This window comes from Solanum lycopersicum, chromosome 9 (genome assembly GCF_036512215.1).
Source record: "Solanum lycopersicum chromosome 9, SLM_r2.1".
In the NCBI taxonomy this organism is placed as follows: domain Eukaryota; kingdom Viridiplantae; phylum Streptophyta; class Magnoliopsida; order Solanales; family Solanaceae; genus Solanum; species Solanum lycopersicum.
This window is the reverse complement of record NC_090808.1, coordinates 4123720-4137492: the sequence shown is the minus strand read 5'-3', so window position 1 is coordinate 4137492 and position 13773 is coordinate 4123720. Positions and strand designations below refer to the sequence as shown.

The window sequence follows — 13773 nt, the reverse complement described above, 5'->3', positions numbered from 1 at the left end:
GAATTTTGTTCTTGAGAATTGAGATCTATGGGCATTAAATTTCTTACTTCTAACTTCTTGCCATCTCCATTTATCACTCATGTTCCTTACAGCTTATCCACTCTTTAACACCTTGGGAGGAGCCTTCCCTTTGTCATTGGTTCCACACTTTTCCCATTGTTCTCCACATCACAGTTGCCTTCATTATTTCCTTGCGTTTCCTCAATTAATTCAGGATGTAAGACTCGACAACCATATTATGCCCTTGTAATTTGCGTTCTTTACAATGCTTAGACATATAATTCTGCTTACTGTTATCTATTTCGTTCTTACCTCTCTAGTAGCGCCTCACCACACCAATTTTTTTTTTTTTTTCACCACACCAATTTAAATTTGCACATTTGGGAATTCACCAAGTAAATTCACTTCAACTTTTACCCTCGCATAACTTGGCCTTGTTTTGTTTTTTGTTGCCATTTCAACATGTAACGACTTCCCAATTGATGGAGCAAGTTAGCTAGGATTCCTTTACAAAGAAATTTAGGAGGCAATGGAAGTTTCTTCTTCCGAATCAAACCAAGGAACCCACGTATGATGACACATTCAACAGAAACCATCCTTGGTTTTGAGACACTAAGCACACTTTGACAACAAGTGGACATAATTTAAAAGCAATGCCAATCGAATAAGAACATGTCAATTGCAATTTGCACAAAAATCTTATAATTCACCTCACATTTCATAGGAATGATCTTGCACAATTCTTGTATTTCCATAAGAGAACTTACCAACAACAGCATATAATAAATTCTCAGGACTATACCTTATCCAAAAATAACTACTATCACACGATCAACTTTATCCACAGACCAACGAGCCGTGGGTTTGCCGTGATGGTATACAATAGGTTCAAGGGGTATAGTTTGCTTGGTGGGGTTTTTCCTGGGTGTTTTTAGGAGGGCATAAAAGGGGTTACGGGAGTTTAGGGGGCTGAGTAACCTTATGTGGAGGCTTCCGCTGGCCATATTGTCTATGAAAAGCTCACAGAGAAAGTCGCCTCCAAATCATCTTGTTCGAGAGCTCTCAAGCATGGTGTAGGTGTTGAGTTCTTTTTTCAATTAATCCTAACACAGGCTTTCACTCCAGTGCAAGCTGACTCAGTTTGAAAAATAGAAGAAGACAATTACAATGAGTTCATTCTCCTATTTCATCAACTAAGACTGTTAGAAGTGACTTATATAGAGGACTGCAGCTGCTATATACTCTTTTAGTTCATCTGTAACAACTTTGAGTAGGGAGTGAGTCAGGACTTAAAGTTAAAAGCTGGGTTAACCCAGTGTTGTGAATGGCGAGCGCCTCTCGCCTAAGGCGAGAGGAGAGGTGAGGCGAGCCCTTCTCGCCATTCCACACTGAGGCGAGGCGACCCATGGTGAGGTATGGCGAGCTAATGGCGACAAAAATGGCGCTGCCTTTTTTATTTAAATATTTTTAAAAGATTTGACTTGACAATATTAGTCAAAATTAGTTTTTTTTTGTTTATTTTCAAAATTTGCTGCTGCCCGACTCCTCTTCCCCTCGCGATCTCTTCTCCCCGACTCCTCTTCCCTTCGCGATCTCTTCTATTGTCAAAATTTGCCGGTCGCGTCTCTTCTCCTATTATCCATCATCTTCAAGTTGCTGCTGCACTGAGGACCTGAGGTATACCTCTTTTTTTTCTTCTTCTTTTGATCTTTTCAGTTCTTCTTGAGTTCTTTTCTTCAAGAGTTGGATAGTTTTGAAGAAGAATAGACATTTAAAGTTTTTTAGTATTGTATTTTGAATTATTTAGTCTTTAAAGTTTTAGACTTTTTAGTATCTACTATTGGTTTTTGAATTGAATATTTGCTAATATGTGTTATTACTATTAAGATTTTGGATATTTATATATGCAATTAAATATTTTTAGTTTTTGGTATTAATTGGCCCCTTAATTCAAAAAGGCAAGCGCCTCGCCGCGTGGCGAGGCAGACCCTTGTCGCCCCTCGCCGTCCAAAACACTGGGTTAACCTAGAGGACGGAAAACTGAATTTACATGAATTTTTGTTGCTTCTCATTCTATGATTAATTTGTCTTCAGGTATGAACGATCGGGTAGCTTTTTGGTCAGTGAGTGCCTCAAGTCTTAAATATTAAAGTTATAGTTTGCTTTTAAAAAAACTGCAAGAATTAAATGTATCCTGGATATAATACAACCCCGTGAGAGTTTACTAGAACGCATGTAACCATATTCTGAATCTCTATTTCTTCCAATCTGCCTTGTAGCACATACTTGCTAATACAATATTATTATAAATTAGTTGGACTTCTTTTGTAGTCTCTTCAATGAGTAGTTAACTCCAATCGAATCTTTTCTAGTTTGAGTTTTGAACCTCTGACATCTCTTCTAGCCTAGCTATGGATGCAAGAGGTGAAATGGAGACAGTAGACACTACGACCAGCATTACAGCGTGTTTACATGACAAGAGCGTCAACATATAAAGATGCACTTAAAGGTTTCATAGTGGGATATCAAGAAGATATGCAACAAGTATGGAGAAAAAACGAGGACGCTAAATTGCATAAGGACATTTATGCAGCCAAAGAACAATATTGGCCTCTGCAGTACAAGTTGTGAGTTCTCTTAAATACTATATACGAACTTGACCTTTGGACTTCTGCATAATTACTGATGCTGTTTTGGTTTGCTTTCAGTATGTAGTGGGCAAATGGGGGAAGGAAATTACATCGCAAATGGTTCAACGCTCTCGTTTGTAAAAGTGATTTGGCTTGAGATCAATTGAACCTCAAAGTGTAAGGTCAGGAAATGCATAAGCCTATCTAATGTGTGCCCTCACCAAATGCATGTGGGAAGGGAGTTGTCATTTGAGCTTTTTAGTTGCTTTTTGGAGTATTTGGTAGCTTGAAGTTAAATCTGTAGTTTGATTTCAGGTTTGGATGGAGGAGGCAGGACTAGACCAAAACAGGTCAGGTGAGCCAGGAATGGATGTAAGATAGTTGAAAATGATTTCCACCCAAATATTGACTTCTCTTTGGTACTTTATTCCACATAGTATGTGCTGCAGATTCTAAAGCAAAAGCATATAATGATTTAGCCCTTGAATCTATCATCGAGGTGTCTTGCTCGGTGTCTAGAGCCTCCTCTGATAAAGTTCGTTCATCTCTTGCCATCTTTATTTGATGTGCCATCAGCTTTCCATTAGGATAGTTTCAGCACTTGTTGTTCCGGACCCATATGTGACTGTTTGTGGGTGTTTTTATTAGGTATATGTTGGCGGGGTCATGGAATTTGTCTCTTGATTGAAATCTGTCAAGCACATGGGTCTTCATTTGAGCACATTGTAATAAGAATCTTCTACCATGTCTGATAAATTATAGTCATATCATCATCGTGGATCCTACATAAGACTGAATCAGGAATTATTCTGTGTTTCTTTAGTGCATGTACTGTGATTTTGGCCTTAGTCTCAACTGCTAGCTTTAATTATTATATGTGTGAAATAGTTGCCAATACCAGTTTGGAGAATACCAAGTCATGTGATTCGATTATTCTATCAAGTGTTGTCTAGGTACATTCTCTTGGTGTTTATCTGATTGAAACGACGCAATTTGATCCACTTGCATGTAGAAATGTAAAGAACATGCTACAAAATGTAGAGCTTGAGGAAAACTAATGGAAGAAAATGGTCCATTCTGTTATTAGATGTTTTGTTACTGTGATGATTGATTATTGTTGCAAGAGGAGTCCATTCAATCTTGTGATAACCCACCACCTCTATTTTGTATGTGTATCTAGTGACACTCTCCCACTTGTAGGAGCACTAAAATCTTGCTGTGAGTCCTTAGAAGAAGTCAATGGGGCATCGTTTTTTTTCTTGATGCTTAATGGTCCACTGTTGACACAAAAAAGTAACACTAATACTCACTTCACTTTTCATCTTTTGGTTAATTTATTCAACTAGGCATAGTGTTATATTCTTACCAATTCCTTTGCAACTTGTGTTTTGGACTTGTGACCAGAATGTAAAGCCTTCAGCCTGTGCTATATGGAAAGTGATTGACATGGCCGTCTTCATGTTTCATTTGCGGTGCCTTTGTCCTCAGATTCTTCCAAAGTAAGTGTTTCTTACTCCGCAAGAATTTCATAGAAAAACATGGACACATATCTCACGATCCAGCTACAGTACACGCGTTTACCTAAAACGTAAATGTTCCGGTTTTTTGGAGTTATTGCTTGCTGGATAATCCATGAATGAACCCGTATATCTTTGATAAAACACTAGAAAATGTGAAATATAGGACTGTTTCTAATGTCAAAATAGAATGACAATATTGGAATCATCTTTTCTTTGAGTAGGCATTGGGGGATTTAAAAAAAATGGAATTTGGACCTAATTCAATATTAAAATGATTGTGAGGATTCTCCAAAGACAATATAAAAATATTAATTGCATCCTAAGAAAGATGTGATTGGAGATTTAGCAAATAAGAAAATGTTTAGAAACAGCAAAGTCATGGTGCCAGTGATAAATGACAAGTAGAGACTTCTAAGAATATTCATATACAAACTACAAATATACTCTTAAATAGCGCTCCATATCCGTTGTTTTGGTTTTGAAGATTATCGATTTAGAACTATTAAGATATCGATTATCTGGTTGTTGATTACAAATGAAACTTACAATTCACAGAGGTAAGATTGATGAGTCTTTTCCTCAGATTTTCATATGAATCATGAAAACACCAAAAGTACAATGTACATATACAAACTACTACTACTACTGTTGAACAAAAAGTATTCTGCCATGGCATCAACATGTGAAAGAAAAGCAGTTAAACTGTTAGTTGCCTTTCAAGTGTTGGCAAAGAACATATTTTTTGTCCTCCTAAATGACTAATGGGCTTTGACAGACATCCATCTTATCATCAATAACAAGACAAGTCCACCACCCACTACCACTACCATCACCACTTGGTAAAAGAACCATCTTTCTTCTTCTTCTCACTATTACTATCCTTCAGTTTTGGTCAATTGTCATGATTATGATGAAGCCCCCTAACAAAAATCTTCAGGCAGAATCTCCACAGTAGCAACCAAAATACAACAAAATACCCCGACAGAATCCCACAAGTGGAGTGCGCAGAGGATAGAGTGTACGTAGACCATATATATATATATATATATATATATATATATATATATATTCTTTCATCTCTTCAGCTATAATCTGATGGACCCACAGACACCCTAAAGTCTCTTTCAAAGTTTCATCTCCAATATTTTCATTCTTTCAATTTCCTGTGGACTTGGAATAGGTGTTAAAAGTTCTGTGATATATACTACCTTTTTCTAGGGGGAGAAAGTTGCCAGAAAATCTGGGATTTTTACCCTTTTTGGATTTTCTTTTCCTATTTTTTCAAGAATTTTTTCTTTAAAGAAAAAACTAAAAATAAATTCCAAGTGCCTGTAATAGTCAATCCTGGTTGTCAAATCTACAGATCTTATCCCTGGTGATATCTCATCTGGTTGACATCTCTTGAGAAATTCATATCCTGTTACAACCATACAGTATAATTATTAGCAATCCCATCATTTATTTCATAGAGGTTTGAGCATTCAAAAACTATAGAAATAATTTTTTTTTTAATAAAATACTACATACCAGCAGTGGACCATTTTTGTTATTTGGTGGCCCAGTTACAAATAAATTGCGAAGATTCAATTTGAAGAATCAAGAATTAAGTACATGTTTAAAAGGGTTGAAAGCATCATTAAAAGGAGATTATATTATTATAAATAGATTAAACTTTTCTGTCTTTAACAAAAACAAGACGTGTTTCAAGTTGATTCTAAACATACCACAACAAAAGAGACATTTCGTAATAATAAAAAGTACTATCATTACATTCAAAGTCACTAATTTCTTAGTGATATTTGTATAGACTGTTATAAATATTCATATTTATTATTTCACTAAATATAATATAATGAAACTTATATTATTGCTGTGAAATCATTTATTTGTTGCAGTGAGAATGTCACTACTCTCCTACTTATTTTTGGACCTCTAGTCAGAGCCCCTTTATTAGAAAATAGATAAAGGAGAATTTGACTTTAATAATGAATTGTCACTTTCTGAACTTAAAAAAAATGGAGATTATATTGAACTAGCCTAAGCATTATCTTTTGGAAACTTACTAGATGTAGTTTTATTTGTATAAACCTAATTTTGAATTTTAGGGTCCTAAAGTCTTCAAACCTAAAAAGATATGGGGTGGGAAAGGAATAGTATTGAGATTCAATCAATCATAAAAAAAAAAAGTAATGTGTATTGTCACTATCCAAGCTTAAAATGGTCCATTGCAAAGTAGCTTAAGTCTTTGATGTGTTTGGTGTTATTTCAAGATATTCTAGAATGGCAAAGAGTTTGGTTTGGCTGTAAAGTAGTACTTGATTCTTGGTGGTGACTACCAAAGTTGACTAGATAACATGTAGTATAGTTTATTACTATTATTATTATTATAAGACACAAAGGTTTTTTCACCGCGGATTAGTAAAAATATTGCGTTATAATGAATTGATCATGATTATTAAGTCATTTTTTAAAAAACCAATTCACTAAAAAAATTATACGATGGAACAAATTTTATTGAAACAGTAGGAACTTTCACAATTCTTTTATTTGGATTTATTACTATTTTTTTCTTTTTCTCATTAATTCAATCAAAATATCTTTGGAAATAATTAACGAATATATTTTAGTGGAAAATTCAGTAGTAAATAGTGATTCATCTCGACCCTCTATAGTCTATTTGAACTACTAATAAAATAAAATAAATATGATTAGGTACATTGTAGTTTGCTGCCTTTCAAGCTTTTTAAATTACAGGTATAGGAGTTTGGACCACATTACCCCCCTCTCCAAATAAAATAAAAAAGAAGAAAAAACCAAGTAGGTCACATGAAATAGTTGACATGATAACATACTATATTATTAAGGCATGCCAGGCTTAGCCCCCAGGGTATTTTCATTTCACACGACTCAACAGGTGTAAGAAAAGGAGAAAAAGAAAAGAAAAACATGAAAAAAGAAAAGAAAACTTTTGTTTAGAAACTAGAAAAGGAATGTAAATGTGAAGAAAGAAAAATTAAAAATTACTCCTAATTAAAAGTTTTATCATCATTTTTTAAAATAAGAAAAGCATTAAAAAAAATTGATTGCTTCCAAAAAGGAACATTACTTGTTCAATTAGACTACTTACTATAAACATAAGATTTTATTACTTTATTATTTTTGACTGACTTTTAATATGACTTTTATCTGGCTGTAACTAATCCACTTGTTAGGCACATACTAGTTTTAGAATTATATATTACTACTATATAGTAGTATATATTTATATTATAAAACTAGCTTAGGGTAACTGTAGAGATTTTTGTATGTATTTGTCTCAGTAAATGAAACAGGAAAATCATAGTTGAAAATTGAGACTAGTCACATCTAAAACAATTTTCTAATTTTTAGCCTAAAAAGAGAAAAAGAAAACTTTTCATTGATAAAATAATTTAAGGCTTGTATGTACCTTGTGATTGTGATGGTTATTATTATAGGAAGAAGCAGTAGCTGAAACAGCAACATGAGGCTTTGAATACTGAAATTGGTATTGATAATAGTGTTGGCTAGCTTGATCCTGACTCCGACCATGATCTTGGTGGTGGCTCGATGTTGAAGAGCCACCACCATCTGGAGTCGGGGGTGGCTCTGACCATGATGAATCATCGGCCTCACATTCCAAGTTAACCCCAAATAACCTAACGTGTCTTCTTGTGTTATTGTTTACACTTGTTGTAGTTTGGTTCTGCATTGCTCCTCTCCCTATATTTATGTCACAAACAAATAGGGAATTGTAAGTGATCGATTAGTCTTTGCTATCATAATCCATGAGATTCAGCTCTTTGTAGCTCCTGATTAAACCTATGGCATTTGCAAGAATCTCTAAATAAGATATACAAAAACACAAAACAACAATATTTTTTGTTTTTGTTTATATATGCAGGTAGGTAACCACTTGTTATATTATAATACAATAATTAAATAATATATCATTTTTGTTAGAAACCTACAAAACAATCTTTCTGCAATGTGACAAAATATACAACTCTTTGCAACATGTATGGCCACCAAGATAAAGGTATAATTGAACATTTCTTTTCACATTAAAAATAAATTAACTTTTTTTGCATTCTTCTTTTTTTGGAGGGGGGCTACTATACATATTCCATTTATAACAAAAATAATAAGATCAATTCTAAAATTAATTATCTCCGATGTATTTGGAAAGTATTCTGAATTTTCACAAAACTCCAATTTGTCAGTGTGTAAGAAGAAATTCAGTGACTTATATATAGCTCAAACTTACAATCTATACATGGATAATATAGTAGTAAGGATTCAATCGATGAAAAATTATAATATTTATATATGATTAAAATTATTTTTTTTAACTGAATATAATGTACATGATACCTGCATGAAGACAGTCAGGTTGGTATGGAAGACCTGCACCTGCCCTTGGATAAGGATGCCCACCGTAGTATACGTGGGCCCACCCACCTCCACCTCCGCCAATATTTCCAGTCATTGCCGCTGCAGTGTTATGACGCACTGCAGCAGTGGAGATGGGGGCGGAGATAATATTCCTCCGCCTCCATCCTATAAATAGCCGGTCAGTATCTGACCGGTGGCGGTCAAACAAAACAATATCACCAGCATCAAGACGTTTTTCCTTGACAAAACGACTCCAACCTTTAGTCAATACATAGCTCTGGCTACTATTCCAATAAGAATATCTAAATCTCCATGATTTTCCAGACTCATCTTCAAAACTCAGTAATAATCCCTTTTCAGTACCGCCATCAATATTATTATTATTACTATTACTATTATTACTGCCGCTGAGAGGAAAATACTTCTCAGCGTGCTGTTTAGGGATTACTAACCTGTTAAGCTTTCCAACATCACTTGGAGTTAATGGTTTCTCAAACAAATGATCTCTTGGAATTTCTTCAAATTTGTCTTCGTTTTGTACTAACTCGTCATCTTCATTAGTACTATTGTTGTTCATGTTGTTGTTAAGGTTAAACTCAAACATATTTGGGAATGAGGGTGGTTGTTTTTTGGTCCACCAAAATGTTTCTGAAGAAATATGGTTTATGGACATTTCACAGAACAAAAAAGGGAGATATATAAAAGTAGATTTTTTATATTTTATTTTATTTTTTGCAAAAATGATGTAGGAAAAGGTGGGTATTTAAGGGGGTGGGGGAGTGGGGGTTAGATAGAGATGCAAGTACGAGAGTACTTTACTTTAAGGTATTTTGCGTGATAAGAAGAAGAAAAATCAATCATTATATTCAGTGCAATTTACTAGGCAGCTACCAAGTACTCATACATCACATACCTTGTCTCTTTATGAAGTTTATTAAGTACTTAAACTTTGGATTATATTTGATTAAATTTATATTTATATTCATTTCTTAATGGTGAGTAGTGAACCATCTTGAAAATTCACATACGTATATTTTTCCTTATATTTTATTTGTCCAGTTTCAACTTCGCACATTTTTTTAATTTTAATTTATATCAAATAATTTAATTTGATATGAAATTTATATATTAAAATTTATGATCTAAAAAAAAGTCTTTAATAATTGTATGCTATAAATCATTAAAGATAAGTAGAGAAAGTAAATTAACATGAGCAGATGGTCTTTTGAAAATGACATTTTTATATTCATAAATCAGTGTAAAATCTGAATAATTGTACTCTTTTTAAATCTATTTATAAAGTTATATTGAATATTATTTCTATAAACGGTCTAAGATTTAAGTAACCAGCTCAAAATGTTGCTTGTTAATAAACTCTTTTTTTTGTTGTTGGTAGAAATTAATTCATTGTACTTTTTCACGTGGATCCCATTGATATGATTCAAATATTTTTTCTCCTATGTAATTACGTACCAGAATATGTAAGACTCACGGGATTAATGCCTTTTTTTAAAATCGTGTGGGAGAAAAATGGTATATAGTGTGTAATATAATGAGTGAAAGAAGCAAAATATAAAAGATAAAATTGATATTGATGTATCTTCATATGAATCTGGGAAATTAAAAAAAAGATTCTTTTTCATATAGATATCATTATATATTGTTGTAATTTTAACCTTATAAATTTTCAATTTTATAATAATTTCAAATTTTACTATAATTGTTCGTGTTTACTAAATCTTTTAATAAAACTATATTCTTAAAGAAAAAATTATTAAATTTGATCAAATTCACATTTAAATTCTGACTCTAATAGATGAGTATAATGCTATGAAATACAGGCCATGTTACTATGTTTGTTGGCTGGTAAGGCCTTTGTGCTAAAACCAAACAAACAGATCATGAAGTGAGTAGGCCCACCCAGCTGACACTGTACCACTTCTAGGGGTGGGTGGGTGGGTGAACAAACATGCTAAGTTTTATAATTTTATTCAAATATTATTCTTTTCGTTTTATTTTATATGACTTAATTTTTTAAATTTATTTTTATTTATGTGATTTTATTTTAATCGATATAAAAAAAGATATATTTTTATATATAGCAACAATATTAACATGAAAATGTTTGTTTTTACTGTTGATGAAATAATTTATAAGTGTGTAAGTTTTTGTGATACTTTACGTACACCAGAAGATTCTTTTAGAAGTTAAAGTAAATTATGATAAGTTAGAATATATTGAAATTGATTCAATTTAAATTGGAAATGTGACTTGCATATGATGTGAATATAAATATTTGAAGGACTAAATTATTCATATTATCATTATTATTACTGTTGTTATTTATTATTGTCGTGTATGTAAGTTGAAATGCTTTAAAAAAAATTGTCTCCAAAATTTTATTATAAATTATGACCCACCACCTTATTTTGAGCCTGACGTTCGTACAGTAAGTTTTTGCACCTGATGCATCGTATAGTAAGTATCTTCGTAATAATAATAACCTAGGACCACCTAAAAATAATTTTCATACCAACAATTAGTGAAAAAATTTAATATCCACTGCTATAAAATGTTGTAACTGGTTTTTAAAAATAGTATTCTATTGTTTAGAGCGTTATATCTAAGTTTATTTTTATATATTTCGATTATTCTTATGAAATATTTGTCATTTTTGACTATTAATAGATATCAGATATATTTATCGAGGTTAGGACAAAATAAACTAATTGAGTACGTTTGATTAGTTTGGTTCCATTTAATCGTTAATTATATGATTTGAGTAGGTTATATATATATTTTTTTTTTATTTTTTTATTTTTTTGGAGGGGGGGGGAGTGAATGCAAAATTGGAAAATAAGCGTGCTATATACTTGGTCCCCGTTGTTTATTTCAACACGCTAATCGCCCACACGTTTTCCCCTTTTTTTTTTCTTTTTATTTGTTGTGTGTGTTGGGGTGAGGGGTTAGGGTTAAGCCTAAAGACACTTTTTACATGAGGAATTTGAAAGGTGGATAGTAATAATTTGAAAGATACCTGTAACTAGGAGTAGTTCAAAATCGAGTCGAGATTAATAATCTACTCTGATATATAATTTTGATTTAATAATTTCAGTTAAAGTTTAGTTCTATACTAATATTGTTGTCTATTTCTAACTTTTGGTTATTCTTTTCATTTTTGAGAAAAAGACATAATCTGTTAACGCATATTTATGATTCATTTTTAAGTAATTTTTGTAGAATAATAATAATAAACCAATATTAAATTGAAAATAATCAATTATCAATTAATTAATATATTCTATAACAATTTAGCATATATATAAGTTTATAACATTAAACTGATAAATTTTAGAATTGAATCGAGTTGTACGAAAAATAGTTAAATAAGTCACGTGCATGACAGCAACATTATTGACGTTTGGCCATTCCTAAGTTTAATTTTATGATGATGATGAGGATGAAGCTAAGAAGAAAACAAAAAAGATAAAAATAATAAAACAAAATAAATTGAAGAGAGAAATGGTGAGATGTTATTAATTATGAAGATGATGAGATAAGATTTGTCCAATGAGAATAGAAAAGAGAAGGAAACCGCCTTTTTCTTCTTTAGAATTCGTGTTTCAATTCTCTCCTCACATTTTTCTCTAATTATTTGAATTTAGATTTGGACTTCTCTCTCCAATCTTTATTTTTTAAAAAAAAGAAATTAATTTATATGCAATTCAATTTATTTCATCGAATATATGTATATTTTTTCTGTCAATTGGTATTTTTAGACGAATAAAATAATTAATAGATATTCCAAAGATAATATTTTTTGTTTTAATTTTTATGATGCAGTTTGAATTAATATATTGTGTCTAAAAAAAAATTAAGAGTAAAGTATAGATATCTATATGAATATAAATTGTTCTATTAAGAGTGATATTAGAATTTTAAAGCTAAATTATGATCAATATAGAAATATTGAGCGTAATATGAAAGAGAAAAAAAAAAGATAAAAAAAGATTTATGAAATTTATAGTTTTAAATAAGGTATAAATATTTTGTGGATATAAATCAATCCATTAACATTTGTTAGGATTATGTTATTCTGAAATTTGTTATTTCGAAATAAATTATTTTAACTTGAGTTATATCATTTATGAATAACTTTAGAATTGCAATTTTAAAGCCAAAACGTTACTAAATATAGATATATACTATTTGTCTAGTCATATAAATTAAAGACGTTATATTTTCTATGATTTTAGGGGAAAACTGAATGTAGACATTAGCTAAAGATTTGTATGTAAAGATTTGGATACAGAGAATTCTGCAATGTTTTGACTCTTAAAGCACGTCGTCAATGGTCATCATTTAATATAAATGTATACGTTAATCTTTTTATTAGAATAAAATAAAATATGTAGCAAGTGATCGAATCTATACATTTCATGTCCACTATTTGAAATGGTCTCCCCCTTTTTGTATGTTTGTGACAAGTTGGTAGCTAGACTCTAGCATTTACTACTATCATTTGATAACCTTTCATGTTAGATTATTATTTGTTTTTTCACAATTTATATAATCTTTTTCTAAATCCGTCCAAGAAAGAATGACACATTTTTATATTTTATATATTTTTTATATAAGTAATTATTTCACTTTAAAATATTCATTTTATCCTTAATGAAATTTTTTTTTTCTTAAAATTCGTTTGAATACATCTTAGATGCTCCAGTGGTTTATCTTAACAAGTTTCATTTTAACCAACAAGAACTGTGATGAAGTAGTAAGTACTCCTTCATTTTTAATCAAGAGGTCTCAGATAGCTCCTTTGGATACTGAGTCGCTCTTGTTAGGGAACGTTTTGCCGTAAAACTTTTTAATGCGAATCTAAATTTTGTTGGGCGCTAATATAATATTGAACACCAAATTGAATATATATATATATATATAAAAGTTTCATTTTCCATTGATATGGTTAATGATGAGAACAAATCATCAAATTGAACACGATCCCTTTTATCTCCTCAACAAAATTTAGGATACATATTTACGTGTTTAAGACAAATCCCACCTCATTTTTCCAGGTAGATTCAGACACCCTTGAAAACGTACGTATGAGTAGCTGTTTAATAAGTAGATGTTGGGAAAAAAAGACACAAAAAAAAAATTGTATAATTGAGGTTGTTGGGAAGCTTTGTGTCTTCCAAATCTCAATA

The 13773-nt window shown here is 31.5% G+C and overlaps 2 protein-coding genes across 3 annotated transcripts in view; one reads left to right on the top strand and one right to left on the bottom strand.

Annotated features, from left to right (window-relative positions):
- The window catches only part of LOC101244408 (uncharacterized), a 36705-nt gene extending 33278 nt beyond the window's left edge, over positions 1-3427 (top strand). For both annotated transcript variants that reach the window (XR_011211618.1, XR_011211619.1), the window contains 3 exons: positions 2405-2627; positions 2709-2812; positions 2946-3427. The gene's annotated coding sequence lies outside the window, so the exon portion shown is untranslated. The remainder of the gene's footprint in view (positions 1-2404; positions 2628-2708; positions 2813-2945) is intronic.
- Positions 3428-4642: 1215 nt separating this feature from the next.
- On the bottom strand, positions 4643-9455 carry LOC101257504 (B3 domain-containing protein At2g36080-like). The gene is made up of 3 exons (XM_004246831.5): positions 8543-9455; positions 7599-7891; positions 4643-5567 (listed from the first exon to the last, which is right to left on the bottom strand). The coding sequence occupies exons 1-3, from the start codon at positions 9234-9236 to the stop codon at positions 5517-5519; spliced, it is 1038 nt and encodes a 345-aa protein (XP_004246879.2). The 5' UTR covers positions 9237-9455; the 3' UTR covers positions 4643-5516.
- Positions 9456-13773: the final 4318 nt, after the last annotated feature.

Excerpts from the sequence above, each read along its gene's own strand:
- LOC101257504 (XM_004246831.5), bottom strand. The coding sequence starts at position 9,236 with ATGTCCATAAACCATATTTCTTCAGAAACATTTTGGTGGACCAAAAAA. Across the intron at positions 7,892-8,542 it reads ACCTGACTGTCTTCATGCAG|GGAGAGGAGCAATGCAGAAC; the intron begins GTATCATGTACA and ends ACATAAATATAG. Across the intron at positions 5,568-7,598 it reads ATAACCATCACAATCACAAG|GATATGAATTTCTCAAGAGA; the intron begins GTACATACAAGC and ends TGGTTGTAACAG.